At 42.7% G+C, this 26,988-nt stretch overlaps 1 protein-coding gene across 2 annotated transcripts in view; it reads right to left on the bottom strand.

Moving 5' to 3' along the window:
- The window catches only part of OSBPL6 (oxysterol binding protein like 6), a 566,805-nt gene that overhangs the window by 54,315 nt on the left and 485,502 nt on the right, over window positions 1–26,988 (bottom strand). For both annotated transcript variants that reach the window (XM_069225427.1, XM_069225425.1), the window contains one exon: window positions 21,200–21,326. In XM_069225427.1, coding sequence (XP_069081528.1) covers window positions 21,200–21,326 — 127 coding nt within the window. The remainder of the gene's footprint in view (window positions 1–21,199; window positions 21,327–26,988) is intronic.

Raw genomic sequence — 26,988 nt, 5'->3', positions numbered from 1 at the left:
TCTCTGAGTTGATCTAGTGTGCAGCAAAAAGAAACCCTAAAGCTGAGCAACATACTAGCCTAGGCATTCTGCTCTATAGCTGGGCCTACACCAACTGTTATTCTCAACGATCTTGCTCTACGCAGAGAAGGAGCTGAGGCCCTGCCTCCCACACTCCCAATGTGACAGGTCTCTATCAATCAGGTGCTGGCCTACACAGATAATTCAATATCATGCCACTGCTGTGCCACATTTTCTGAACAAACAGGGACAAACATCCCACAAAGAGGCACTCTAGTGGCCACTCTATCTCCATGCAGATGATCATGACCTGCTTTGCAAAATCATCACTGGACAAGCTGGGCACCTCCACTGCATCACTGGGGATCATGTCTCATGTCGGTTCAGTGATCAGCCAATACATTCTGTTTCAGACATTTGAAGGTTGTCAGCTGAAGGTAATAAAGAGGATCAGTGACAAAATAGATGCCCTAAACAACAACCTCAACATTTCCAGTGAAGAAATAGCTCAGATTCTTGAGAGAAAATATCAATTTGAATGAAATTTGACGGACAGGGAGCTGACGTGTCAGAGAGGGACTGGGGATTGTTGAGACTCCAGCTGACGTCACATGAATTAGCAGTGAAAGACAGAAGACAGATTGATAGATAGTAAATTTTGATTGTTGGGCTTATTAGTGGGAGGACAAAACAGCTATTTGGAACCTTACATTGAGAGGTCGATATGTTGTCTTTTCATGGCAAAGCCTAACTCATTAATTGGTGTTGCTCTTGGTCAACATCCTGCCTTGTGTTCTCTACTAGACCTGTGATAGAGTGAATCCTCCAACTGCAACAACTCCAACAAGAACAACTTTCTGCACTAAAGAAGTCTGCAAACTCAGATACCCCAGGCGCAGACTGTCACTGTAAATAGAGCTTGCACTAAAGGCCTGGAATGAACCTGCAGGTGTGCAGTAATCACCCCAAAACTCAAAATTTCGATTTGTGCACAAACTATAGTTTCCGTACAAACAGGGATTTCCTCACTACTCAAAAGCAGGGCTTTAGAAATGAATGAGAGATCTGCACCACGGGAATAGCAGGGGAATGGACAGTGCCCAAGCTCAGAACTCAACAACCACCCAGCAGTGCAATAACTGATTGTACAACCCAGTGCTTTACTCAGAAAAGAAAGTACTTAAATACACACCTAAACTGGAATACCACATAGATAATGACAACAGGTACAATACAATAGACTAGTGTTTGGGCAACTGCACAATGGGATACTGCCTACCTCTTCCCTTTACTTAATTGTCCCTCCTATTGTGGGTCATGGAAGGTCCCCTCTACGGTTGAAATGTCTATGCATGAATCAATGGGAGGATTATCCCAGGTCAGTTATGATTACGTTCAGTTCAGTACAGTCAACTTGATAAGGCTACAACCCCTAAAGATAAGGGTCCCATGTCATCAGGAGAAAATCCTACATTTTGATAATAGGATAAATGAGAGCCACACTAATACAGCTACAGTCAATGAGCATGGGCTAGCAACAATTCATGCTGCCATTCAGGACATCCAAAGGCCCTTGGAACATGACTAAAGTAAAATGCAGGGAAGATTGCTCTGAGATGCTGTCACAAGGACAACACAGCAGATTCTTGCAGAGGGAAAAGTGACTAGTACATGAACTAAATTCAATCTAAAACTAGTTAAAAGGAATCTATGATTGAGATCTACTATAAAAACAAGATATGATTCAACAGAATTGAATGTGGAAATGGGAATATAAGAAATCACTTTTGCTTTTGATGACTCATCCGAAAACCTAACATCATCATATTCCCGTAAAACAACCTTTTCAGCTCGTATTTTGTACAGGAATTTACACTTAGTGAATTAAAAAATATCAGGCTTGCCAATCCACTTGAACCCCTCCTTCACATATTTAAACCAGGGGATCCAGTCAGCAGACAGTCAAGCACAGTCAGATAACTGAATGAAGATTCTTGTTTTGACCAAACTGACAACCAGGACCAAAGGGTTAGAACCTCATATAATCCTCCATAATACCTTTCATGACATATGAAAGATGAGGTCCTCTTTGGGACTGAAAGTGAGTAGTGTAATGAAAATGTCACTTACCCAGTGTACATCTGTTCGTGGCATTAGTCGCTGCAGATTCACATGTTTGGCACAGTCCGCTGCCTGGTGTTGGGCTCGGAGTATTACAAGTTGTTTTTCTTCGAAGAAGTCTTTTTTGGTCACGGGACCGAAGGACTCCTCCCTCTTCGGCTCCATTGCGCATGGGCGTCGACTCCATCTTAGATTGTTTTCCCCGCAGAGGGTGAGGATGGAGTTGTTTGCTATAAATAGTGCCCATGCAATGGAGTGAATATGTATGTACGTTAAGAGTTTATAATAATTATTTACAAATGTACAGAAGTTTAAGATTTATGATCTACTTCTAAACGGCTACAGGCTTCCCGGGGAGGTGGGAGGGTACATGTGAATCTGCAGCGACTAATGCCACGAACAGATGTACACTGGGTAAGTGACATTTTCAGTTCGATGGCATATGTTGCTGCAGATACACATGTTTGGCACAGACTATAAAGCAGTTACCTCCCCTAAAAGCGGTGGTTTAGCCTGTAGGAGTTGAAGTAGTTTGGAATAATGTTCTTAGTACAGCTTGGCCCACTGTAGCTTGTTGTGCATTTAGTACGTCTACACAGTAGTGTTTAGTAAACGTATGAGGCGTAGACCAGGTTGCAGCCTTACATATTTCGCTCATAGGAATGTTTCCTAGAAAGGCCATTGTAGCACCTTTCTTTCTGGTTGAGTGTGCCTTTGGTGTAATAGGCAATTCTCTTTTGGCTTTAAGATAGCATGTTTGAATACATCTGACTATCCATCTAGCAATGCCTTGTTTAGAGATTGGATTTCCTATGTGTGGTTTTTGAAAAGCTATGAACAGTTGTTTTGTTTTCCTGATTAGCTTTGTTCTGTCAATGTAGTACATTAGTGCTCTTTTGATGTCTAATGTATGTAGTGCCCTTTCAGCCACGGAATCTGGTTGTGGGAAGAACACTGGCAATTCTACTGTTTGATTTAAATGGAATGGTGAGATTACTTTTGGCAGAAATTTTGGATTTGTTCTTAGAACTATTTTATTGTTGTGTATTTGAATAAATGGTTCTTGTATGGTAAATGCCTGTATTTCACTTACTCTTCTGAGGGATGTGATTGCAATGAGAAATGCGACTTTCCAGGTTAGATATTGCATTTCACAGGAATGCATGGGTTCGAAAGGTGGACCCATGAGTCTTGTTAAGACGATGTTAAGATTCCATGAAGGAACTGGTGGTGTTCTTGGTGGTATAATTCTTTTTAGCCCTTCCATGAATGCTTTAATAACTGGTATTCTAAATAGAGACGATGAATGAGTAGTTTGTAGGTAAGCAGATATTGCTGCGAGGTGTATTTTTATAGATGAAAAAGCGAGATTTGCTTTTTGCAAATGTAGTAAGTATCCTACTATGTCTTTCGTAGAGGCATGTAATGGTTGTATTTGATTGGCATGGCAGTAGTAAACAAATCTTTTCCACTTAGATGCATAGCAGTGTCTAGTGGAAGATTTTCTAGCTTGTTTTATGACCTCCATGCATTCTTGTGTGAGGTCTAAGTGTCCGAATTCTAGGATTTCAGGAGCCAAATTGCCAGATTCAATGATGCTGGGTTTGGATGCCTGATCTGTTGTTTGTGTTGTGTTAACAGATCTGGTCTGTTGGGTAGTTTGACATGCGGTACTAGTGAAAGGTCTAGTAGAGTTGTATACCAAGGTTGTCTTGCCCATGTGGGTGCTATCAGTATGAGTTTGAGTTGGTTTTGACTCAACTTGTTTACTAGATATGGAAGGAGAGGGAGAGGGGGAAAAGCGTATGCAAATATCCCTGACCAACTCATCCATAGAGCATTGCCTTGTGATTCGCGGTGTGGGTACCTGGATGCGAAGTTTTGGCATTTTGAGTTTTCTTTTGTTGCGAACAAATCTATCTGGGGTGTTCCCCAAATTTGAAAGTACTTGTTCAGAACTTGGGGGTGAATTTCCCATTTGTGGACTTGTTGGTGGTCTCGCGAAAGGTTGTCTGCTAGTTGGTTTTGTATTCCTGGAATAAATTGTGCTATTAGGCGAATGTTGTTGTGAATCGCCCACTGCCAAATTTTTTGTGTTAGGAGGCACAATTGTGTTGAGTGTGTTCCTCCTTGTTTGTTTAAATAATACATTGTTGTCATGTTGTCTGTTTTGACAAGAATGTATTAGTGTGTTATTATGGGTTGGAAGGCTTTTAACGCTAGAAATACTGCTAACAGTTCTAGGTAATTGATATGAAATTTTGTTTGGTGTATATCCCATTGTCCTTGAATGCTGTGGTGATTGAGGTGTGCTCCCCACCCTGTCATGGAAGCATCTGTTGTTATAACGTATTGAGGCACTGGGTCCTGAAATGTCCGCCCTTTGTTTAAATTTTTGCTGTTCCACCATAGAAGCGAGAGGTATGTTTGGCGGTCTACCAACACCAGATCTTGAAGTTGACCCTGTGCCTGTGACCATTGTGATGCTAGACACTGTTGTAAGGGTCGCATGTGTAGTCTTGCGTTTGGGACAATGGCTATGCATGATGACATCATGCCTAGAAGTTTTAGCACAAATTTTGCTTGTATCTTTTGGTTTGGAAACATAGCACTTATTACCTTGTGGAATGCCTGCACTCTTTGTGGACTTGGAGTGGCAATTCCTTTTGATGTGTTGATGGTTGCTCCTAGATATTGTTGTGTCTGACACGGTTCTAGGTGTGATTTTGTATAGTTGATGGAAAACCCCAGTTTGTGAAGGGTTTGTATGACACATGTGGTGTCGTTTGCGCATTTTTTTACTGTGTTGGTCTTGATTAGCCAATCGTCTAGGTAAGGGAACACATGTATCTGTTGTCTCCTGATGTGTGCTGCTACTACTGCTAGACATTTTGTGAACACTCTTGGTGCAGTTGTTATTCCGAATGGCAACACTTTGAATTGGTAATGTATTCCTTTGAATACGAACCGTAGGTACTTTCTGTGAGAAGGGTGTATTGGTATATGAAAGTACGCATCCTTTAGGTCTAATGTGGTCATGTAATCTTGCTGTTTGAGCAGTGGAATGATGTCTTGTAGTGTGACCATGTGAAAATGGTCCGATATGATGTAGGTATTTAGTGTCCTGAGATCTAATATTGGTCTTAATGTTTTGTCTTTTTTTGGAATTAGAAAGTACAGGGAGTAAACTCCTGTGTTTTTTTGTTGTACTGGTACTAACTCTATTGCATCCTTTTGCAGTAGTGCTTGAACTTCTAGTCCTAAAAGTTCTAAATGTTGTGGTGACATTTTGCGTGTTTTGGGAGGGATGTTTGGTGGGAATTTGTGGAATTCTATGCAATAGCCATGTTGTATTATTGCTAATACCCAATTGTCTGTTGTAATCTGTTGCCAAGATTGGTAGAATTGGCTTAGTCTTCCCCCCACTGGTGTTGAGTGAAGGGGTTGCGTGACTTGAAAGTCACTGTTTAGGTGGAGGTGTTTTTGGAGTCTGGAATCTTCCCCTACTCCTTGGGAATTGACCCCCTCTATATCCCCTGAAACCTCCCCTTTGGAAGGAACCCTGATATGGTGTGGTTCTTGTTTGTTGGCTGGTGGTGTCTGTGGGTTGGCCACGAAACCCCCCTCTAAATGGAGTTTTTCTAAAAGAGCCTCTGCTCTGCGGGGAGTAGAGTGCGCCCATGGCCTTGGCCGTGTCTGTGTCCTTTTTAAGTTTTTCAATGGCTGTGTCCACTTCAGGGCCAAAAAGTTTTTTTTCCTTGAAGGGCATATTAAGGACAGCCTGCTGGATTTCAGGTTTGAAGCCTGAAGTGCGGAGCCAAGCGTGTCTCCTTATGGTGACAGCAGTGTTGACTGTTCTCGCTGCAGTATCTGCTGCGTCCAGTGAAGAGCGGATTTGATTGTTTGAGATCGTTTGTCCCTCTTCAACTATTTGCTGCGCCCTTTTTTGGTATTCTTGGGGAAGATGGTCTACGAGAAGTTGCATCTCATCCCAGTGAGCGCGGTCATATCTGCCCAGCAGCGCTTGAGAATTTGCGATGCGCCACTGGTTGGCTGCCTGTGATGCTACTCTTTTTCCTGCCGCATCAAATTTTCTGCTTTCTTTGTCCGGAGGTGGGGCGTCGCCAGATGTATGGGAATTTGCTCTTTTGCGAGCTGCCCCTACTACTACGGAGTCAGGTGGTAACTGCGAAGTAATAAACACTGGATCTGTGGGTGGTGGTTTGTATTTTTTATCCACCCTTGGGGTGATGGCTCTTGATTTTACGGGCTCTTCAAAAATTTGTTTTGCGTGCCGTAACATCCCCGGTAGCATTGGGAGACATTGATATTGGCTATGTGTAGCCGAGAGGGTGTTAAATAAAAAATCATCCTCTATAGGATCGGAATGCAGTTGGACATTGTGGAATTCTGCAGCCCTAGCCACCAGTTGTGAGTATGAGGTACTGTCCTCTGGCGGTGACGGCTTTGTAGGGTATGAATCTGGATCATTGTCCGGCACTGGGGTGTCGTATAGGTCCCAAGCGTCTTGATCCTGATTATCTTGACTTATGGTAGTTTGCGCTGGTGAGTGCATTTGTGGCGGTGTTTGTGCCGGCGATGCCTGTTGTAGTGGAGAGGGCGGAGGCGTGACTTTTTTAACCACTTTGGCTTGTGGTTGTGCGTCATCCTTGAGGAGACTGATCCTTCTTTTCCTCATTATTGGGGGAAGGGTTGATATCTTCCCTGTGTCTTGCTGGATGTACAGTCTCTTTTGTGTGTAGTCTGATTCTACACTTTGGAGCTCTTGTCCAAATCTGTGCATCTGGCCACTTATTCCTTGTTCCTCTGAGTAGGATGAAGGTGTGGTATTTTTCGGCGCCGAGAGAGAATCTTTTTTCGGTTTCGGCACCGACAGAATTTTTGTTCCTTTCGGCATGGATTCTCGGTGCCGATGTTTTTCGGTGCCGGTATCTTGTTTTTGTCTCTCGGAGCCGCTTTCTCGGCTCCGAGGTTGCTCCATGGCGGTCCCTCGACCGGAGTCGGGTGTCTTCGCTATGGGCGTGCCCTTTTTCGGCGCCTTCGACGGGTCGCCTGTTTTATGGGTCGAGCCATGGCCTGTTGGCAGTGGCGTCCCCTGGGCTTTCGTTTTGTCGATGGTTTTACTTTTCGACGTCTTACTCACAGTTTGTTGCTGTTGTTCGACGTCGGAGTCTCCGGATTCTGAGTCCGGAACCGAGAATGTTTCCTCTTCGTCGTCGAAACGTTGTTTTGTCGGCGTGGACGCCATTTGTAGACGCCTGGCTCTTCGGTCCCGGAGTGTTTTTCTGGACCGGAAGGCTCGACAGGCCTCACAGGTATCCTCCTTGTGCTCGGGGGACAAGCACAAGTTACAGACCAAGTGCTGATCTGTATAAGGATACTTACTGTGACATTTTGGGCAGAAACGGAACGGGGTCCGTTCCATCGGCTTCGATGTCGCACGCGGTCGGGCCGACCAGGCCCTGATGGGGGAATCGAAGCTACCCCAAAGTCTTCCGATGATCGGTGTCGATGTACCTAACTATCCCGATACCGAACGGAACAATACCGACGCTTTCTTCCGAGATTCTGACTAACTTTCCGAACCGAAACACGGAGCGAAAAGGAATACGTCCGAACCCGACAGCGGAAAAAAACAATCTAAGATGGAGTCGACGCCCATGCGCAATGGAGCCGAAGAGGGAGGAGTCCTTCGGTCCCGTGACCAAAAAAGACTTCTTCGAAGAAAAACAACTTGTAATACTCCGAGCCCAACACCAGGCAGCGGACTGTGCCAAACATGTGTATCTGCAGCAACATATGCCATCGAACATATAATTTTCTGTCATTTGGAATTACTTTAGAGAAGTATATGTACATATTTCCACCCCATTGGTTGAAACCGGTAAGCATTAGGCTTTATACACAGCCAGCAAATCTCTAACTGCTCTGAAACATGGTTTGGCAGAAAGTCCAAAGACAGCTTTTAGGGATCAGTCAAATTGTAAATTTGTAATCTCCTTAGATGGGCCCTGTGAAATGTGGAATCATACGGGACTCTCAAGTACTGAAACTTTTATCATTATGCATAGGTATAGAATCAATTTAATGCACCTTGCTTTTAGTGGACCTAGGACCACAAACCATGGAGCAAGATTTAGATAAACTGATTTTTAAATCAAGGTCCTTCAAAACATAGCAAATGGGTTTTGCAATATTTGCAACCAACTAAACGTGAGGGCCAATAGGACCACATACAGTAAAACAGGGCTGCTCGGGAGACTATCTGGGGAATTTCTTTCCCCCTAAGCCTTAAAATACCCTCAAGGAAAAACAGTAGACGTGTAGTAGCTGCATAATACTTCTAAAGGCCTTATGACGTCAAAGATGCAACATTTTTGATGTTGCAATGCCATAAGAAGCATGCACCTGCTACACTTGTCTTTTGTTTCCCCCTGGTATTTACATAGTGCAAACTCGATCTCTCAAAGTATGGGAGTGCTTAACTTGAGCACTAGTTACATTTATATTATGCAGGAGTCAAACTATTTAAAAAAAAACTTACCTTATCTTTTTTCCACGCTGCGGACTGACTCTTTTAAAGCCACTGTGTTGTCTGTCTGCTGCACTGAGGAGCTCTGCATGTTGTGCATGGGGAAATTAGAACCACACACAGCCAATGAAAGCACTGCTCTCATGATGTTTATAAAAGTTAACAGCACAAGAGCACTGCAAGGATTGGCTGGGGTAGACAAACACAGAGCTCCAACCTAGACCGATCGGGCTGTGTGAATGGTTCCCCACCTCACAGACACAGGTGACTGAGAAAGCCTGAACTGTGCATATCATGCTGGCCACAAGCAAAACACTAGCCAACCTGAAATGTGCAGTTCAGATACACAGCACCAGCTGGACAGAGCATGTAAACCATGCCTCCAGCAGTACACCTCCTGTCTGCTGGCATAATATGTGCAATACAATTGCTGGCAGGCAGCGGGTCAACTCCCCCTTGCCCTTATGGAGAAACCACCCCTGATATGATCGCTAAAATAGGGGGCTTTAAACACCGCTAACCGTCGGAATTCCCTCTTAACTTGAAATTGTTAGCTTGTAGCAAAGACACCAAACCCCTTCCCTAATAGTAGCTTTTCTCTAGGCCAGAGCAGTTTTATACACAAGCCTGCATAATCGAATATCACTGGGAATACAAGGTTTGTTTGTTAAGGCAGACTTGAGGGTACTGTGTGCATCCAAGCACTTTTTGTCACCCCTAGCTTTATTGCTAATAATAGCCGAGAGAACCATCAGATTGCTATGCTTCTGACAAATCGCACCAAACAAATGTAAAATAGATCGAGGCTCACAACTGTCCTTCAAACAAGTCAGGAAATCGTCCACGCTACCCTGTATTAATTCAACAGTAATTTCTAAAGAATCTAAATTTAGCCCTTAATTAAAACACCCTTATTCTTTTCCAGGATCACATACTGCAAATGAGTGACCTGTTTTGATTCCTGTCCATCTATCTGAGGGAGAGAATCAATAGATTGTGGCCACTTGCACAACGAGGGAGTACTTAAAATTACCAACGTGGCAAAAATTGCCTAAGAAGAGATTAAATTCTATACAGGAAGCACATGCTTTGCCAGTAAAAGTAGGAACACCCGGTACCGAAGTGTTGCCCAAACTAAAGCAAACAAAAGATAATATCTCATACAATTGAGATTTTCCTAGCCTTGGTGTCTGAAAGGCTAGATTTTATTAAAGACACGGAGGCGAGTATTATGCAGTCTTTTCTTGCTTTAATTTTAACAACAGCCAAGAAGAAAAACTACATTTCCCAACAAAAACTACAAAGTGACATCATAAGGTAACCATACAATAGGACGTCGTAATGCACTACTAGTATCCTGACTGCGAACAACAAGTCCTCTTTTCTTGATGCAAACCACTAAAGAGGAGAAGAAACCAGCAAAATGATATAAAGAACAGAAACCAAAGTCACCAAGTCTGTAAGGCAATCTTGAAGATGGCGAGTGGAGAGAGGAAACCAAGAAGGATGTCCAACGATGACGGAGTCCAGTGTTGAACGAAGGTCGTTGCGCAAATCATGAAGAGCCAACGTTGGGAGCAGGAGTTGGCACTGAAATAAAGGAACATGGAGGGTTAAACCAGTGGTGGGATAATACTCGCCTCCGTGTCTTTAATAAAATCTAGCCTTTCAGACACCAAGGCTAGGAAAATCTCAATTTTATTACAAGACCGGAGGCTCATATTATGCATGTTTAAAGCATAGCAATAACAGAATCTGAAACATGCAAAATTGGTTTACAGTAAAAGGTTCCAAAGGTACTTTCATTAGACCAGTCTGCAGATTTGAGGATATCCTGTAATGAGGATCCCGCCCAAAAAGCCCGAGAAGCCATAGCGCCTCTGGCAGAATGGGCTCCAAAACAGTTTATATCAATCCCAGCTAGAGACATGATCCATTTAACCCAACGAGCTAGGGTAGGAGCAGAGACAGGTTTCTGGGGTTTCTGGAAGGAAATAAGTAATTGGGAGGAAGAGGATGACCTCAATTCTGCAGTACGGGTCACATAGGCTTTAAGACAGTTGCCAACACACAACCTGGGTTGAGAGGGAAAAAATGGGTAGTTAACCGATGCCAAATTAGTCTTAGTACGTCGTCTGACTTGAAAAGAAACACCAAGCAGAGAAAAGAAAAAGGAGGTAATATCTAGGGCTTTAATATCCGAAACACGTTTAAGTGAGATTAGACACAAAAGCATAGTTAATTTTGCAGACAGTTGCTTGAGGGAAAGAAATTAATTATCTGGCCAAGCTGTAATAAATTTCAACACTAGATTGACATCCCACATAACATTATATTTAGGAGCTGGAGGAAAAACAGATCTTACTCCCTTTAAGAGTTGACAGATGAGAGGGTGTTCACCAATTGGTCTGCTGTTAACTCTATGATGCTCAGCGGAAATGGCAGATCTGTAGGTATTGATAGTACGATAAGCCTTACCTTGGGAGGCTAAAGAAGCCAAGAAATTCACAACCAACACTACATCAGCTGAAAAGGGATCTGAATTCCTGTCCAGACACCAGCTGGACCAAATGGCCCATGCAAATTTGTAAGCCTTCGAGGTACCAGGGGCCCTGGCCTGATGGAGGAGTCTGAGAGCATCCTCCGAAATTCCTGGGGTTCTCCAGGACGACCCGAAATCTTCCAGGCAATGAGAAACAGAGAGTTGTTGAGAACTAGGTGGTGTTGTCGACCTTGGGGATCCAAGAGAAGATCGGGGAAATGAGGAAGCCATACAGGATGATCGGTTGTTAACTCTAATAGAGTTGGATACCAAGGTTGAGCTTGCCAAAATGGGGTTATCAGGACAAGTATGGATCGTTGTCTTCGAACCTGTGCCAGAACCCGAGGAATGAGAAGGAAGGGAGGGAAAGCGTAAAGAAGGGACGATGGCCAGAACTGAAGGAGAGCGTCTGTGGCGAGAGCCTGGGGGTCTGGTCTCCAACTGAAAAAGGAAGGAAGGTGAGAATTGAGGCGAGAGGCGAAGAGGTCTATGGACATTGTGCCAAAGAGGGAAGTAAGCTGATTGAATATGGAAGGGTGCAAACGCCAGTCGCTGGAATCGTGAAGATGTCTGGAATACCAATCCGCAACTGTATTCAGAGCGCCTGGTAGGTAAATTGCTCTGACAGAGATTTGTCGAGAGAGACAATATTCCCAAAGATGTTTTGCCAGGGTAGAGAGGATCTTGGACCTGGTGCCCCCTAAATGATTGATATATCTGACGGCTGTTAGGTTGTCCATTCTGAGAAGAATAGTGCAGCTTACCTTGTCTTTTGTAAATGAGCGGATGGCAAAGGAACCTGCAAGCATCTCTAAACTGTTGATGTGCAAGAACGACTCCTTCAGAGACCATGCGCCTCCAGTCGAGAACTGACCACATCTTGCGCCCCAACCCGTCCGACTTGCATCGGATTCTAATACAAGATCTGGGGCGGCAGAGAAAATGGTTCTTCCGTTCCAGGTGTCTAGGTGAGTCAACCACCAGAGAAGCTCTTCCCTGGACTCGGAGTCTAGGACTAAAGGATCGGAATAGGCCAGACCCTTGTGAAGATGACGGATCTTCAACCGTTGAAGGGCGCGGTAATGCAACGGACCCGGAAAAATGGCTTGGATAGAGGAGGCGAGGAGACCTACAAGGCGAGCCAGAGTTCTGAGGGAGATGTGAGAAAGAGAGAGGGATTGACGAATCTCTTTTTTGATTAAGGAGACCTTGTGTTGAGGAAGTTGAAGAATTGAATGAGTAGTGTCTATGAGAAAACCAAGGAATTCTAGCTTTTGAGTTGGAAGCAAGGCTGATTTTTGAAAATTGATAAGGAAACCCAATTTGAGAAGAAGATCTTGACAGAACTGTAGGTGAATTAGGAGAAGTCGTTTGTCTTGTGCCATCAAGAGAAAATCGTCTAGATAAAGAATCAGGCGAATACCGTGGGAGCGGAGAAAAGCCGCCACAGGTTTGAGAATCTTGGTGAAACACCAAGGAGCGGAGGAAAGCCCGAAAGGAAGAACTTTGAATTGGTAGAACGAGTTGTGCCATTGAAATTGCAGAAATTTTCTGTGTGAGGGGTGAATTGGGACCGTGAGGTAAGCATCCTGAAGGTCTAGTCTGACCAACCAGTCGCCTTGAAGTAAAATATCCCTGAGATGAAGAATGGTCTTCATCTTGAAGTGTCGATAAACCACAAAGTTGTTGAAATTCTTTAGGTTTAGAACTAGTCGAAACTTCTGATTTTTCTTCTGCACCAGGAAAATGGTGCTGAGAAAACCCGAAGTGTCGAAAAGCACTGACTCTATGGCTTGTTTGGCGAGGAGAGATTGAATCTCTTCGTGGAGCAGTTGATTTTGTTCTTGAGAAAACACTAGAGGAAGAGGGAAAAGGGACTGAGTTGGTGGTTGATAAAACTCTAAGAGGTAACATTGAATAGATTGAATTACCCAGGGGTCTGAGGTGAGAAAACGCCATGAGTCTAGAAAAAGAGCTAGTCTGCCTCCTACTGGAGGAAGGCCAAAATTGGAAGCACTTACCGGAGACTTGTTCTCCTTTATTGATATATCCCCTCTGACGATAGCCTCTTGAGCGGCGGGGGTAGAAACGCGGCTTGTATCCTGAGTAGGTGTCAAGCTGGGTTTGTTGATTGTAGGAGTCTCGGTTGGCATAATGACCTCTGATGGAACGGCCGGCAAAGCGACTCCTGCCTTCGCCAGCCCTGCCAAAAACCAGAGAAGAAAAAATCTTCTTGATAGAAACCTGAGCCTTGTCTAGGGAGGCAAAGGTGGAGACGTACTTGCCCAACTCCTTGATAAAGGAGTCTCCAAATAAAAGGCCGTTAGCTGAAGGACCCTCATCCTTAGTGGCTAATGAGGTCAATTTAGGGTCAATCTTGAGCAGGAGACTCTTTCGTCGTTCAATGGACAACTGGGAGTTTGCATTACCCAGCATACAGATGGCGCGCTGCGCCCAGTTAGAAAGGACTACGGGATCAATTGATGTATTGTCCATCTTGGCTTCCTCAGCCATATCAAAAATTCTGGTGAGGGGACCCACTAAATCCAAAAGTTTGTCTTGGCAGCCTGACCAAGCTCTATCGACTCCTTTTTTAGGGTCTTTACCAAATTTGGTGAAAAACATAAGGATGTTGGGATCAATGGTGGGTGTAGCAGTAATATTATCGGGCAAGGAGGGACGGGGACATTCGGATTTGAGTTTGTTACGAGCAACTTGTCTAAGGAATGGCGTAGGAAAAAGGAAACGTAATCTGCAACGTGGTCAGCAGGATACCACTCTTTAGAGTTTGGATGAACCATCAGGGAAGGATCAAACAAAGGTTCACCTGAATGGTCCACCAAAGCCTGTGTCACCGGGTGAACGTCACCACCGTCATTAGGAGAAATTCTACGCCTTTTCTCCGGAGGCCCGTAATAATAAGGATCAGAAGATCCATCCATATCATCTGTATGACTGGGAGAGTCATCATCGTCATCATCGGTGTCTTTTACGTGAGTAATATGGAGTGGAGAATGAGGGGGTCCCGATTTGGATACCTCTCGGGTGGAAGGTCCAGCAGAAACGCCTTTTGAAGGTCCCAGAAGGGAAACTGCACGTTTCTTGCCTTTCGTAGAAGGCAAATGGGAAGCCGAAATAATCTTGGAGAGAGAGGCTTCAAGGTTCTTGGATACGTCCAACATAGAAACAGAAACTGCCTTCTGGACAGAGTCTGTAATGAAGGACTTCAGAGATTCCTGAATAAAATGGGATTCTTCCTCGTCAGCCATAACGAGGAACTATTAAATTATATAAAGATTTTAAATATATAAACTATATTAAAACAAAATTGAGTAATACTCTTAGGAGCCCACTAGTTAAAAAGGGGAATTAAATTATGCTACCGACGACCACAGCGCGCTGTGACCGGTAATAACTAATAAAATAAATAAATAAATAAATACGTCGGGTAGACGAAAAAAAAAAAATGGACCAGACGCGCGTCTGTAACGGTAAAAGGAAACCGCTAACAGACGTGTGTAAATAAAACCCAGGCAACGCGTCAAGACGCGAGCAGAGGAATTTGAGGAATGTCGGTATGCAGCCGGCTGTCAGGAAATGGCTGACAGGCCGGCTGCGTGCGCGCACACGCGCGCGTCAACAACGGTGAAAGACGACCGTTGTAGGACGCGCTGAGAGAAACAGAGAGCGCGTCAAGGAAATACGTTTCTATACAATTTAAACAGACTAAGAAAACACCTTATTAATATAACATTGAATATTTTCATGGAGAACAAAATATTGGTACTTATCTTGACTGCGAGCAGCAAGAAAAGAGGACTTGTTGTTCGCAGTCAGGATACTAGTAGTGCATTACGACGTCCTATTGGATGGTTACCTTATGATGTCACTTTGTAGTTTTTGTTGGGAAATGTAGTTTTTCTTCTTGGCTGCTGTTAAAATTAAAGCAAGAAAAGACTGCATAATATGAGCCTCCGGTCTTGTAATAAAATTGCTATTTCAAGCATCACCCAATGAGCATTGTCATTGCCTTCGTAATTGGTGAAACAGTATACTCTAGGTGACTGAAGTGTACAGAAACAAGCGTTAAAATCCCCTAAGCAGAGTAACGACCAGTCACCTTGGGCCTGGCACAGAACTGACACAGTTGCCAGGGAAGGAGAGAGGGTTGTAGTTTCAGGCGTTGCCATTCCAATTGAATAGGGTAAGGTCTGTTATTCAGTTTGTCCTTAAAAATGGGAGAACCCCAACCCATTAAAACATAATAGATTAAGATTGTAAGGACAGCACTGATATATGTCTTGTTAATAAATGATGGGTTAATCCAGAGTAATGCAAAGCATTGAAAAACACCCTGTCGTGATGCAAAAATCATAGTGAATTTATTAATTTTCAAGGGGATCCAACGACATTCCAAAGATCTGGAATCCCCTAAACATCAACAGCCAACATGTGTTTCACCACCTTCTTGGTACATAAACCTGGGGCTTTCTCAAGGTTGAAAATACAATCTAACAACATAAATTCCAAAATACAAAATAAGGAAACCGGGCGGGAAATTCTCAGATTGGGCAAGTACAAGCATAGAGAGAGAAAGAGTAAAAATCTGTCCACAGAGAAATGAACGAGGACAAGGAAGAGAGAAACAGTGAGGAAGATACGCCAGTAGTCAAATAGTGGAAGCAGGAAAATAAGAGAAAAATGAAATAGATATAAAGGAGGGGTCAAAAACAGTGAACAGCACAATGGAATTGGATGTTGTATTCAAAGAGCGCATAGTAATGCATCTTTTAAAAACATCCAGTTCATATTGACGAATGCAGCATAACCCAAGTGCCCAGCTAGGCACAGGAAATACTCAAATGGAAACAAAAATATATAGTGTATTAAATATGAGGTTACAACATATCAATATGTAAATCCCACATACATAAGCATAGCAAATGAGTCAAAAAGACAAAAAGGTCAAAAGACACAGCAAACACAAAATAGGTATAGAGAGAAATCAACAATCCATAAATATTACAATTACTATAGGAAATTGACCCATTGGGCCCATAGTCAGTATCTAAGTAATGTACAAAGTTAGCAAAGTACACAGCGCCCAACAGGCATTATTTAGTAGACAAAGGGGTGAGCCATAAATATGAATATTGGTGCGAGGTAAGCCCATAATAGTCCGCATAGTAAAACAATGTTGTATGGAGATGATATTCATGAGGAAAAACAACGATAAAATAAGCAATTGTAGCGCACACATTATGCCAGCAGACAGGAGGTGTACCGCTGGAGGCGTGGCTTACATGCTGTGATAACATAAAAAGTTAAGAGAATTACTATGCACTCTTTGAATATAACATCCAATTGCATTGTGCTGTCCACTGTTTTTGACCACCCTTCCTTTATATCTATTTTATTGTTCTCTTCTTTTCCTGCTTCCACTATGAGACTACTGGTGTATCTTCCTCGTTGTTTCTCTCTTCCTTGTCCTCGTTCATTTCTCTGTGGATGGATTACTCTTTCTCTCAATGCTTGTACTTGCCCAATCCGGGCCTTTCCGTCCCGGTTCCTTATTTTGTATTTTGGAATTTATGTTGTTGGATTGTATTTTCAGCCTTGAGAAAGCCCCAGGTTTCCGTACCATGAAGGGCGTGAAACACGTGTTGGCTGTTGATGTTTAGGGGATTTCAAATCTTTGGAATGTCATTGGATCCCCTTGCACATTAATAAATTCACTATGATTTTTTCATCACTTCAGGACTGTTTTTCAATGTTTCGCATTATTCTGGATTAACCCATCACTTATTAATGAGATATATATCAGTGTTGTCCTTACAATCTTAACAGAATTGCAACAGGTATTCACCTAACGCATAAATTAAACACGGATCTGTATAACTGAACTTATTTACATAATAGTTGACCCGCAGAAATGTATTTAAGCCCAAGTCCGCCGCACAAACCAACTAACAGTATGGTGAATCTGTATAAATAACAGACATCAAACTTGACAAATTACAGCTTGTAACGAGATGGCTCACCCTTAACCCATCCATTGCTAAAGGGAGAGGCTGTAACGCTAAAAGTCATCTAACCATCAATAAAAAAGCAATACAAAAAAAGATTCCCTTGCCCATTTTTCTTGAAGATAGATACATTCCAACTGCTTAATGAAAAGAAAAAAAACAGTCAGTATCTGCTAACAGCTATGACACTAACAGCAAAATACTTTTGCATACTAGTATTTTCTTCCTCTCATGTAGGCGGTTCCTGTAAAGATGCACCTTTTGAACAACCTCATCCTCCCAATTCAAATGATGTTGTCAATTGTTCTCTTCGAGTAACTGTAAAGGGACACATTAGGGAAATTATAAGTCACACCAGAATGGTTATACTGACGAGAAATTATAGGAGAACTGTTAAGAGGCTTAACAACTGCGCATTTATAAAAGTACCCTAAAGGTAAAACTTTATAACAGCTTGGTTTTCACAGGAGACTGGAGAAACTTTGCAGGGGGCTGTATGAGCCACTAATGAGTTCCTAAAGTTTACTACAATACAGTCCCCATTCCCCAGCCAGTACTTTATGGCCATAGCCTGCCCAGACATCTCTTCTGGCCATAATGATATCATCAAATTTGTAAACTGAGTAATTACCCTTTTCTTTTAGTTGATGGAAAGCCTTGTTTTTAAGATCTGGCCATTCATCCCTCTGGCCTTATCGTAATGGAGAGCAAGTACTATGACAAAAGGTGTAGCTTCAGGTGGTAACTGCAGCACATGATGGACAGTGAATAAGGGACCAGCCTCTCGGAAACTGAGGCTGCCCCTACAGAGTGAATTAACAACAGCTTGTTCATATCCCTCACCATACTCTCACTAACTCAGCCTGGTCCGCTCAATTGACTTAATATAGCGGAAGAGTAATGGGCACCATCCATTCTTGTTGTCCTTGCTACCTTTAAGCCCCTTTCTCCCTGGCTATCCTTAAACCACCATTGCCCTGGATATCATCTTCCATAGCCCGATTCGGACTTCCCCCTCCCTCCTTATTTCCATTCCACCCTACCAATTTAGTAAGGTTCCCCACAGATTGTTCTATAACACACAGCCTTGAATATACAGTTTAAAACAATTCTAACTTGGTTGAAGTATAGAGTTAAAAATAAATGCCGAAGGACTCTTGACAGTCTTTTACTGTCCTGGAGGATGGCTGCAGTGAATGGACAGTAGCTGACCTAGTAGGCCGTGTATAAGGATTTCTTCTCACAGTGTCCTTCTGTTTATTGTGTAGGGAAGGGCTGAGAGATGACAAATCCAGAAGAGGGTCAGTTGAAAAGGAGGTGCTAAGTACAAATGAAATTCCCTTAAGTACCATTAACTAATGAAAGGTTTGGATGGCAGGTGCCCTTGAGCTAAGTCATTAGGGTCAGATGTATCCACTGTGATGTTTTTAACAATAGCCAACCGTTCTTCCACTGGGGTAATTTCCTGATTTAAGGCACCCATAGCACTGTTAAGAAAATTAGCAATAGAAGAGGAAGGGATGATAGCCTTACACTTCAGTATCATAGAAGCTTTCCTCTCTGCCATGGTGCAAAAAAGACAGACCAAAAGGGGTGGCCCAGTTCAGCCTTCTTTGGTCTCTAACTGGTGTGAATGAGATCACGCAGTGGGAGACTCAGTGGAGCATTATACTGCTAATGGCGACACACTCCTCCTGCTGTTGCATGTGGTTCTGAGACAGTGGTTTGTGGGGTTTGCCGTCTCCACAAACGGCAATAGTCTCCTCACTGAGCAATTTGCTACAGTAAAAATGAGGTAAATCAAAAATAAAACAAAAATAGAAGACTGTAATGTAAATCTTATTAAAGGGGCTTAGAAAGGACACAAACAAGTTTTAACTGTTTCCTCAAGTTGCAAGTGAACTTGTGGTCTTGTACAGTGCTCACCTCCCCTTTGGCTACGTTTGCACAAATAAAGCATGCATAATATATATATAGATAAAAATATATAGATTGGAGAGAGATCAAACGCGAGAAATATGCTTCAAGTAACAACAGTGATCACAGCAGATCCTTGATTCAAATTTTAGGGTCCTAGACATCTAGGGGCCTTATTTATTTTGAATAGCGTGCTCAATAAACTTGCAATACCTCCAGAAAAATGTATTTTTCTAGAAAGTACCAAACAAATTGATTTATAGCCAGACAGGCTATTTCTTACTGTAGGCTTATATTAGGCGGTCCGGATGGACAGTGATATTGTGTAAAGATGCAAACCCCATATGTCATCTGGCAGTTAATCTAAGAAGTTAGCTTATGTGTTTACAAACACTTATTGGAAGATCATTTACGTTTTCCCAATTTTACTGGCAATGTTTGCCAAGTAACACAGCACATGGTGAAGTACTTACATCTGAAACGAGCCCACAATGAGACAAATGGCTAACTAAAATATGAAGCTTTTGATTGGACATTCCTCTTATAGCGATTTACATTGTTATTGTCATTGTACAAACAGCTGCAGTTTTGAGCACACAAATCATATGAATAGTGTCCCCAGGAGCATAACAGGCTCCTGCAGGCCTTTTGCTGTAGGGGAGACCCCAACCCTTAAGGGCCCCCCAAACCTTCAGGAGGGCCGACCGAGACCAAAACCGATGAATTTCTACAGTATATGGAAGGCTCACTTGCCCCTCATCACATCTTGCAGGGGGCCCCATCATTTTGCCTTACTCCACTGAATGTCCCTAGGTAACTTTTTGAAAATTAATGGGAATTACATCAATTTAAGATTTTAACCCGAGGAAAAACTCGAATGAGTTCCTCCTCTGCCTGATTTCTTTCTCAGCAGCTGTTTGGTCCACAAGAGCGCGATTCAGCGATTGGTGGAAGGCATCAAGGCAGTCAGGGCAGCAGAGGACTGTATGTTTGCCACCCTGCCTTTACTCTGCCCGCTACATGCAGAGTTCACTGCCGGTTCCATGGATTTGTCTAAACCCCCCTGGCAGCGGTTTATACAAAGTCATTTGAAAGTTTGGTGTGTATCTGTTATTGTGGATGAGCGCTTACACCAAACTTTTACATTTTTTTACTTTTCCAAAAACAAACTCCCACAATAGGAGCTTGTTTTTAGAAAAGTAAAGACGAATGGCCCAACACCATGGAGGTTTTCTCCTATGGTGTAGGGGTACTTTTTTGTTTTTACCTCTCCTCATTGCCATGATATTTCTACCAATGGTCAGTAAAAAAGAAAAAAAGCCATCCCACTATTCACACTAAATAGGGCAGACGGTCAGATGGCTTACTTTTAAGAGCGCGTACTCTCAGGAGTGAGAGGCAGGTTAATACTTACAGAGTAAATTTTAGTCTGGTGGACCGCCACACTCAAATGTAGGCGGGTGGACAGAGAGTTTAGCGGTCACGGAACTCTGTCGCTATTGCAACAGAGCACCCTGTCCGCCAAACTGTAAGTTGGACTCCAAGGGTGGCCAGACAAGTTGTCAGTCTTAATAATTTTCCATTTGTTCGCATAGCATTGATTCCACGAAAGGTAAGCAACACTTGAACAATCCTGACAACCACAGGTCAACTGCTAACTTTACACTTTAAAGGGTTAACAACCCCACTGTGCTCGCTACATAAAATATGTTTTTAAGTAATAAAAAAATATCTTCACAATTTACCCCCACTAACATGCTTTACTGTTACTGCAGAGAGCCCGATAATTCAATACAGTATGCAAATATTTTCAATAGGCATTTTTTGGCTTTAAAACGTAAACCGTGCATGGCAAATACACCAAACTAAACATGAAATTCGAAGAATCCATAGGTGTACCACTTATTATGGACCGATAAGGAAATTTAGAATTCATGGTGACATTCATAAGCAGTCACAACCGAAGTCCCAAAATGGCGCTTTCGGACCATAATACACAGTTACCTGTCATATCCTCTATGTAAACAGAAGTTACTCTACCTCTGATCTGGTCTAAACCGCGCATCCGTTGATGGAAGAAGTTCTCTCTGTACAGGATCAAGCTCGTTCAGCTCAATGGCAAACCTTGTAAAACCATAATAAAGTTCGTAGTTTGTTGGCATGGAACCTGATTTAAAAACAGAAGACATTTTATTATAGAATAGAATAACGAAATTAACCCAATGCGAACATATGTAGATGGTCAACTTTTTTCTTTTTTTGATGTTGCAGTTTTTGTAACACAAACTCGACCCGAAGGTGTTGAAGCACTTTACATGAGCACCAGTTACATTGCACACAAACTTGAGTATACAAACAAATTCAGAACTTCTAAAGCATGCATTTTTACTGCACATTGATGGATACAAAATATAGGGAAAGTTACTTACCAGTAAACCTGGTTCTGTCCCTATCTCGTGGGAAAAGCATCAATGAGTGACGAGAATGAAAGCTTTTTCTAATGTTTTCTTAAAAGAGTGAGATCAGCTGACAAACCAGCAGCCTTCCGGTATGAGCCATGAACCTGATGACCCTCAAGTTGCCCGCCATACTGGTGGACATTTTTCCCTAAAGCAGGGAGACCTCAAGGTGTAGCTGCTACAGGGGAGGAGAGGAAGTAGGTTATCAGCCTCCATACCATGCACGCATAGTTTACCTGTCATCAAGGATGCTATTTGCAAAGACAGACCCCAAAAACGGGGGTCCATCTTCAGAAATAACAACTAATGTGGGCATTTTCTGATCAGTACTCCATGGCAGACAGACAGAAAAGATGCCACTCCCACACACACACTGGGGTCACTGAAAGTCTTTTTTTCTGAGGCTGGAGTTGGTAGCTGATTAGCTATTGGGAAAACCATGTCCACATACACTTTAAGTGGCATGTGAGAACTGAGAGAAGACATGATATCCACCAATTTTCACTGGATGTCCCTTTACCACACTTTTTTCTAAATGACGCAATACATATTGGTTCATCAAGATATACTGATGTTTATTTTTTTTATGTGTTCTTAGCTTAACACATGAATACAGTCACACAATTAACTCTCCATCGTGGTTAAATGGTAGATCTTTCCCTGTCATATTGCTTTATCATAAGGGGTGAAACAGAGATCAAAAACTTGACTTCAGCACTCAAAACGTGCAGAGCCATAGCCAGAAGTGTAGGTTTAGGGGAGCATGGCCCTCAGCTAAGACCAAACATTAAAGCTCTGCACTACATGTGGATTCTTTCCCAAATACATTTAGGGAAAAGGGTACAGTCTGCAAGGTTTTAAAGCATGCACTGCTTTTTGGTGCTTTTTAAAATTATTGGTGTGATTGGTTGTATTACTAAACATCGACGACCCCCAGAATATCTTGGTACAAGAATATCAAGTCAGAATACTGAAAAGTAAGTGCATAGAAGGAAGTACAGAATTACTTTTCTTAACTCCACATATCTTCGTAACTTGAAACTATCTATATCTAACAAGCAGGAATATATATTGATGTCGATATTTTGGATTTGATATTCTGTTCTTGATATTCTGTGCCATAGACAATCTGGTTTTCATATTGAGGGTGTCCAGCGTGTGGTTCTATGTGAAGGAATACACAGATTTTTCAAGGTACATATTAAAACAAACTCAGTCAGCTTTCCACAATCCAACTTTAAATCCTAACAATAACACAGGGTTAAAGTAGAGGCATATAAAGTTGGCTGACTTGCAACTCTGGGTATTTTCTAAAGTGTACAAGCTTTGTGAAATGCGAAGTTTATGAAGTTATTTTTCAAAAACACTAAACAGGCCTCCGTTCGGAGTCCTCACTCCTTCTCAGACTTCTCACTGAGGTAGTGGATGTCCAGCTTCCACAGTCAGCATTTGTTTGCTCTAGGATATGCTACCTTCGACATTCTGGATCAGGAAATCATCACACCAGGAAGGCCTCACAGGCTGTAGCTAAAGTAAAGTTAGGAAACCTCATCTGCTTTGATTTCCTACTTTCTCACAACTTCGTAAATAACATTTTGATTTAACTTGCCACTAATTAAAAAAAAACTTTACAAAGAGCCTCTAAAATATCCATTTAAGACATTTTTTATGGAAATTAGTGGCGAACAGTGTGTTTTAAACATTTTAGGGCAGCAACAATGGTGACAGCTAAACAGAATTGAAACTTAACTTTACAAACTAGTGTCATCAAGCATGCATCACGGCATGGCTAAAAAAGATCAAAAAATCAAAAACTAAACAGCCTTGCATCCACACACCCTATAAGGTGTAGCTTGCTGCCAGTGAGGATAAGCGCTTCAGTGGCCCACATAGGTGTAGTAAGCTATAAACAAATGCTGCAATACAACAGTGATCATTGTGCGTCACCAAGATTCAGTTTGATCCTAGTCAAATCTTGTTTCCAATCATATTTCAAAATTACAATACAAAATGTGCTTCATTTGTATTTTCATACTGATTTATTTTGAAATATTTGTACAATTAATTAGCATTTATTTAAATATTGTTGTGTATTAGAAATAATTACATCCTACAGTCTCTCTTTTCAAGCACCCTGTAACCCAGCAAGATTTTCACACAGCTCACTTTACAAAATCCTCTCACTTTACAGTCAGAGAACGAAAACTTAACACGAAGATACATGTTAAAATAATTAGCAGCAAATAGTCAGAAAACATAGCTGACCATTTTACATTTGTCTTTGAAGCACAGCATATGTGACAAGATAAACACACTTAAAGAGCATCTTTATTACTCATTCACCTCTTGACCTGCAGCATGGTTATTTTCGGGGTGTTCCCCCTGCTCTCACTGGAGTAACAAAGGCCCCCGTGGTGCGGGGGGAGGGGAGGTGCAAGCTCCATGGGGGCCCCCTCAGCACAACACACTGTGCACGGGCGCTGAGCACTTGGCCTGAGAGCTCCTGACTGGGTCGGCGAGGGGGCCTTCCCTGTACTTTGCAGGGGGCCCCCCTCAAGTTTCGTTATACCACTGTCTCCTCTATCACTTTCCAGTGCTTATGGCCATATTACGATTTTGTGCCAGTGCTGGGGATGAAAGGAACCTGAATGTTGATCCTCCCATCGTTACCCAGAGAAAAAGAATGTGATTGGTATCTGTGGATATGATAAAGCTGTGTCGTGTAGCCTATTCTGTACAACAGAACATTGCTGACTGTGGCCTCGACAACCCTGTGGCAGAATAAGTGCTAGTCGGATATGCCACGTGAATCCAAAGAATACTCAGTTCAAAGCACAGATCAACAAGTGGTAAGCACTGACACGACTGCTGAATGCAACTTTGCTAGCTGCATCATATTTAAAATTCGAAAGTAAATCATATGCAAACTTTCAACGTTCAGTTTACAAACTGAGTTACAAACACATGCTTCCATGAATAACACCCTCATCTTACTCTTGCAAATCAGAAGTAGATCTTCTGTTACAACTGGGAGGCAGATTGGTACCTACATACCCAAAATACTTCAATATTTCAATAGTAACTGAGGGCCCATTGCCCAGATCCAATTGTGGGGTGTAAGCCTGTAATTGAGGCAACCCCCCTTTTTAAAGTCTCCAGTAGGAAATCAGAGTAATGCCGAAACTTATTTTTATAATCCAAACCAACAAATCTTACCCCTTGTGCTCATTATTTTTTTTAATTATTATTATAGGGAGAGCTGTTTTTTTACAACTTTATTTAGCATTTTAATAGAGAGAACAAGACACACTTTTCAGCATCATCAAGCATATCATCGGTGATAAGAAAGAAAAACCAGCCCCCAACACGCCCCTAGGGTACATTAGCATGCCATAAGAGAGAAATACAACAATGCTTCAAAATTACTCATAAGGCCCTGCCTCATCTCTCGCCTCCAGCAATACACATATTCAGACATTTGTGGAGATAGCAATAGTCACACATAACAGTGGATGCCTCCCTCCCCAAGATAATGTTACAAAGCAATAAATTGGACCCAAGGAGCGGACAGGTCAAGGTGAGTCGTTTGTGGAGTCCGAGGAAGAGAAAACCCAAAAGTCCAAAGTTTTCAACATCTTAGACATAGTGTGCCCCTTACTCTGTTTTGATGCCAAAGATGTGTTACAAAGGGGCACCATGTTACCTCAAGCATAGCCACTTTGGCCCGGAGAATGGCAGTCAGCCTTTCCATTGCATAAAGATTCCACAGCTTTCCCCACCACAGATTCAGAGTAGGTGCCTGAGGTTGTTTCCACATTTGTGCTATGTATAATCATGCGGCTAAGAGAAGGTGGGAAAGGAATTGCCCCCATAGAGTTGATGAGGAGAGGGTTCTCTCTGCGCCTGGATTGATGATTTAGACACCCGTTGCCAAATTGCCCCCCATGTGTCCTCTGAGATATCATTTTCTAATTATCTTTCCCGTTGTGTCATTTATGCATGTTTCTTTGGTGGGGTGACGTTGAGTAAGTAGCAGTAGAACCATGAGATGCCTTTGCATCTAATGTTTGAGAGATACTTTGATTCTATGGGCAATTCCTCATTCTCCATAGCTAAGCAAGCGCCAAGCCAAATGTAAGGCTTTCCCCACTCAATACGTGGCTATTTGGGGCAGGGTAAATCTCTCCCTCAAAGATTCATTAGTGCGCAGCTTGCCCTTGTGATAGAAGGCTGTCAATCTAGAGGCTCGACCCTGGTCCCAGCTGAAAGAGTCTTGGTGGAGCATTCCAGGTGAGAAATCACTATTAGCTGCTAAAGGACTAAGGGGAAAGGGATAAGAGGGGAATAGTCGCCTTTCACAGACCTCATGCCAATAAGCTAGCAGTGTGGGTGTTAGCAGGAGTAGTGGAGGACCCGCGGTGCTCCTCGATGGAGGAAGCCACCGGAGGCCATCCAGGGGAGTCAGGGAGAAAGCTTATTCCACCTGTACCCATGATTTGTTGTAGGGGGTCATAATTCTAATCTAGGGAAGGCCGAAGCTGTGCCACCAGGATATAGGTGGACACATCAGGAATCCCCAGGCCTCCTCCAGCCATGGTAGGATATAGAGTCGCCTGATCACCCGCGGGGACTAAGCATTTTGGTACAAATTTGCATTTGCATCATTTTAGATATCGACAAGGGAGAGCCTGAAGAACATTGGGCAAGTGTGGCATAACGTTCATCGTGAGACAATTAAGGCAGCCCAGCCAGGAGATTTCTAGCTTTCCCCATCGGTAGAGGTCTTTGAACAGGGCAGTGAGCAATAGGGGAATGCTGCTTTGGTATAAGTCCTTAGTGCATGACAGGAAGTGAATAGCAAGATAAGTTATCATTGAGTTGGTTCATTGGAATCCAGCCCTTCAAATGGGTTTCTTGAGACTTCCCTGTGGATCAGCCACCCTTACACCCCAAGATTTAATGAGGTTTACTTAAAACCAGAAGGTCTCGAAAACAGATCTAGATCCTTCATCAGCACCGGGGTGAAATAGCCAGACTAGTAATGAAACATAGTATACCATCCGCGAAGAGAGCAAGCTTGTGATCCTTCCTGCCAATACCTAGTCCTTGAATCTCAGGATTGCCTTGGATTTTTGTTACTAGGGGCTCCATAGACAGGGCAAAAATTGAGGAGGATAGGGAGCACCCCTGACGAGTCCCCCTCGAAAGGGTAATATTAGGTTAAAAAGTAACATTAATCTTCAGCTTGGCAGCAGGCTTCTGAATGCTTGGCTTGTATGTAAGTTTTCATCTTTCAGCTCATGTGGATTTTAGTCAGGATCTTTGATAGGTATTGCCAGTCCACCCTATCAAACACTTTTTCAGCATCTA

The sequence above is a fragment of the Pleurodeles waltl genome, chromosome 3_1 (assembly GCF_031143425.1).
Source record: "Pleurodeles waltl isolate 20211129_DDA chromosome 3_1, aPleWal1.hap1.20221129, whole genome shotgun sequence".
Taxonomy (NCBI): domain Eukaryota; kingdom Metazoa; phylum Chordata; class Amphibia; order Caudata; family Salamandridae; genus Pleurodeles; species Pleurodeles waltl.
The sequence above is the reverse complement of the archived record's forward strand: the minus strand, read 5'-3'. Positions and strand labels throughout refer to the sequence as shown.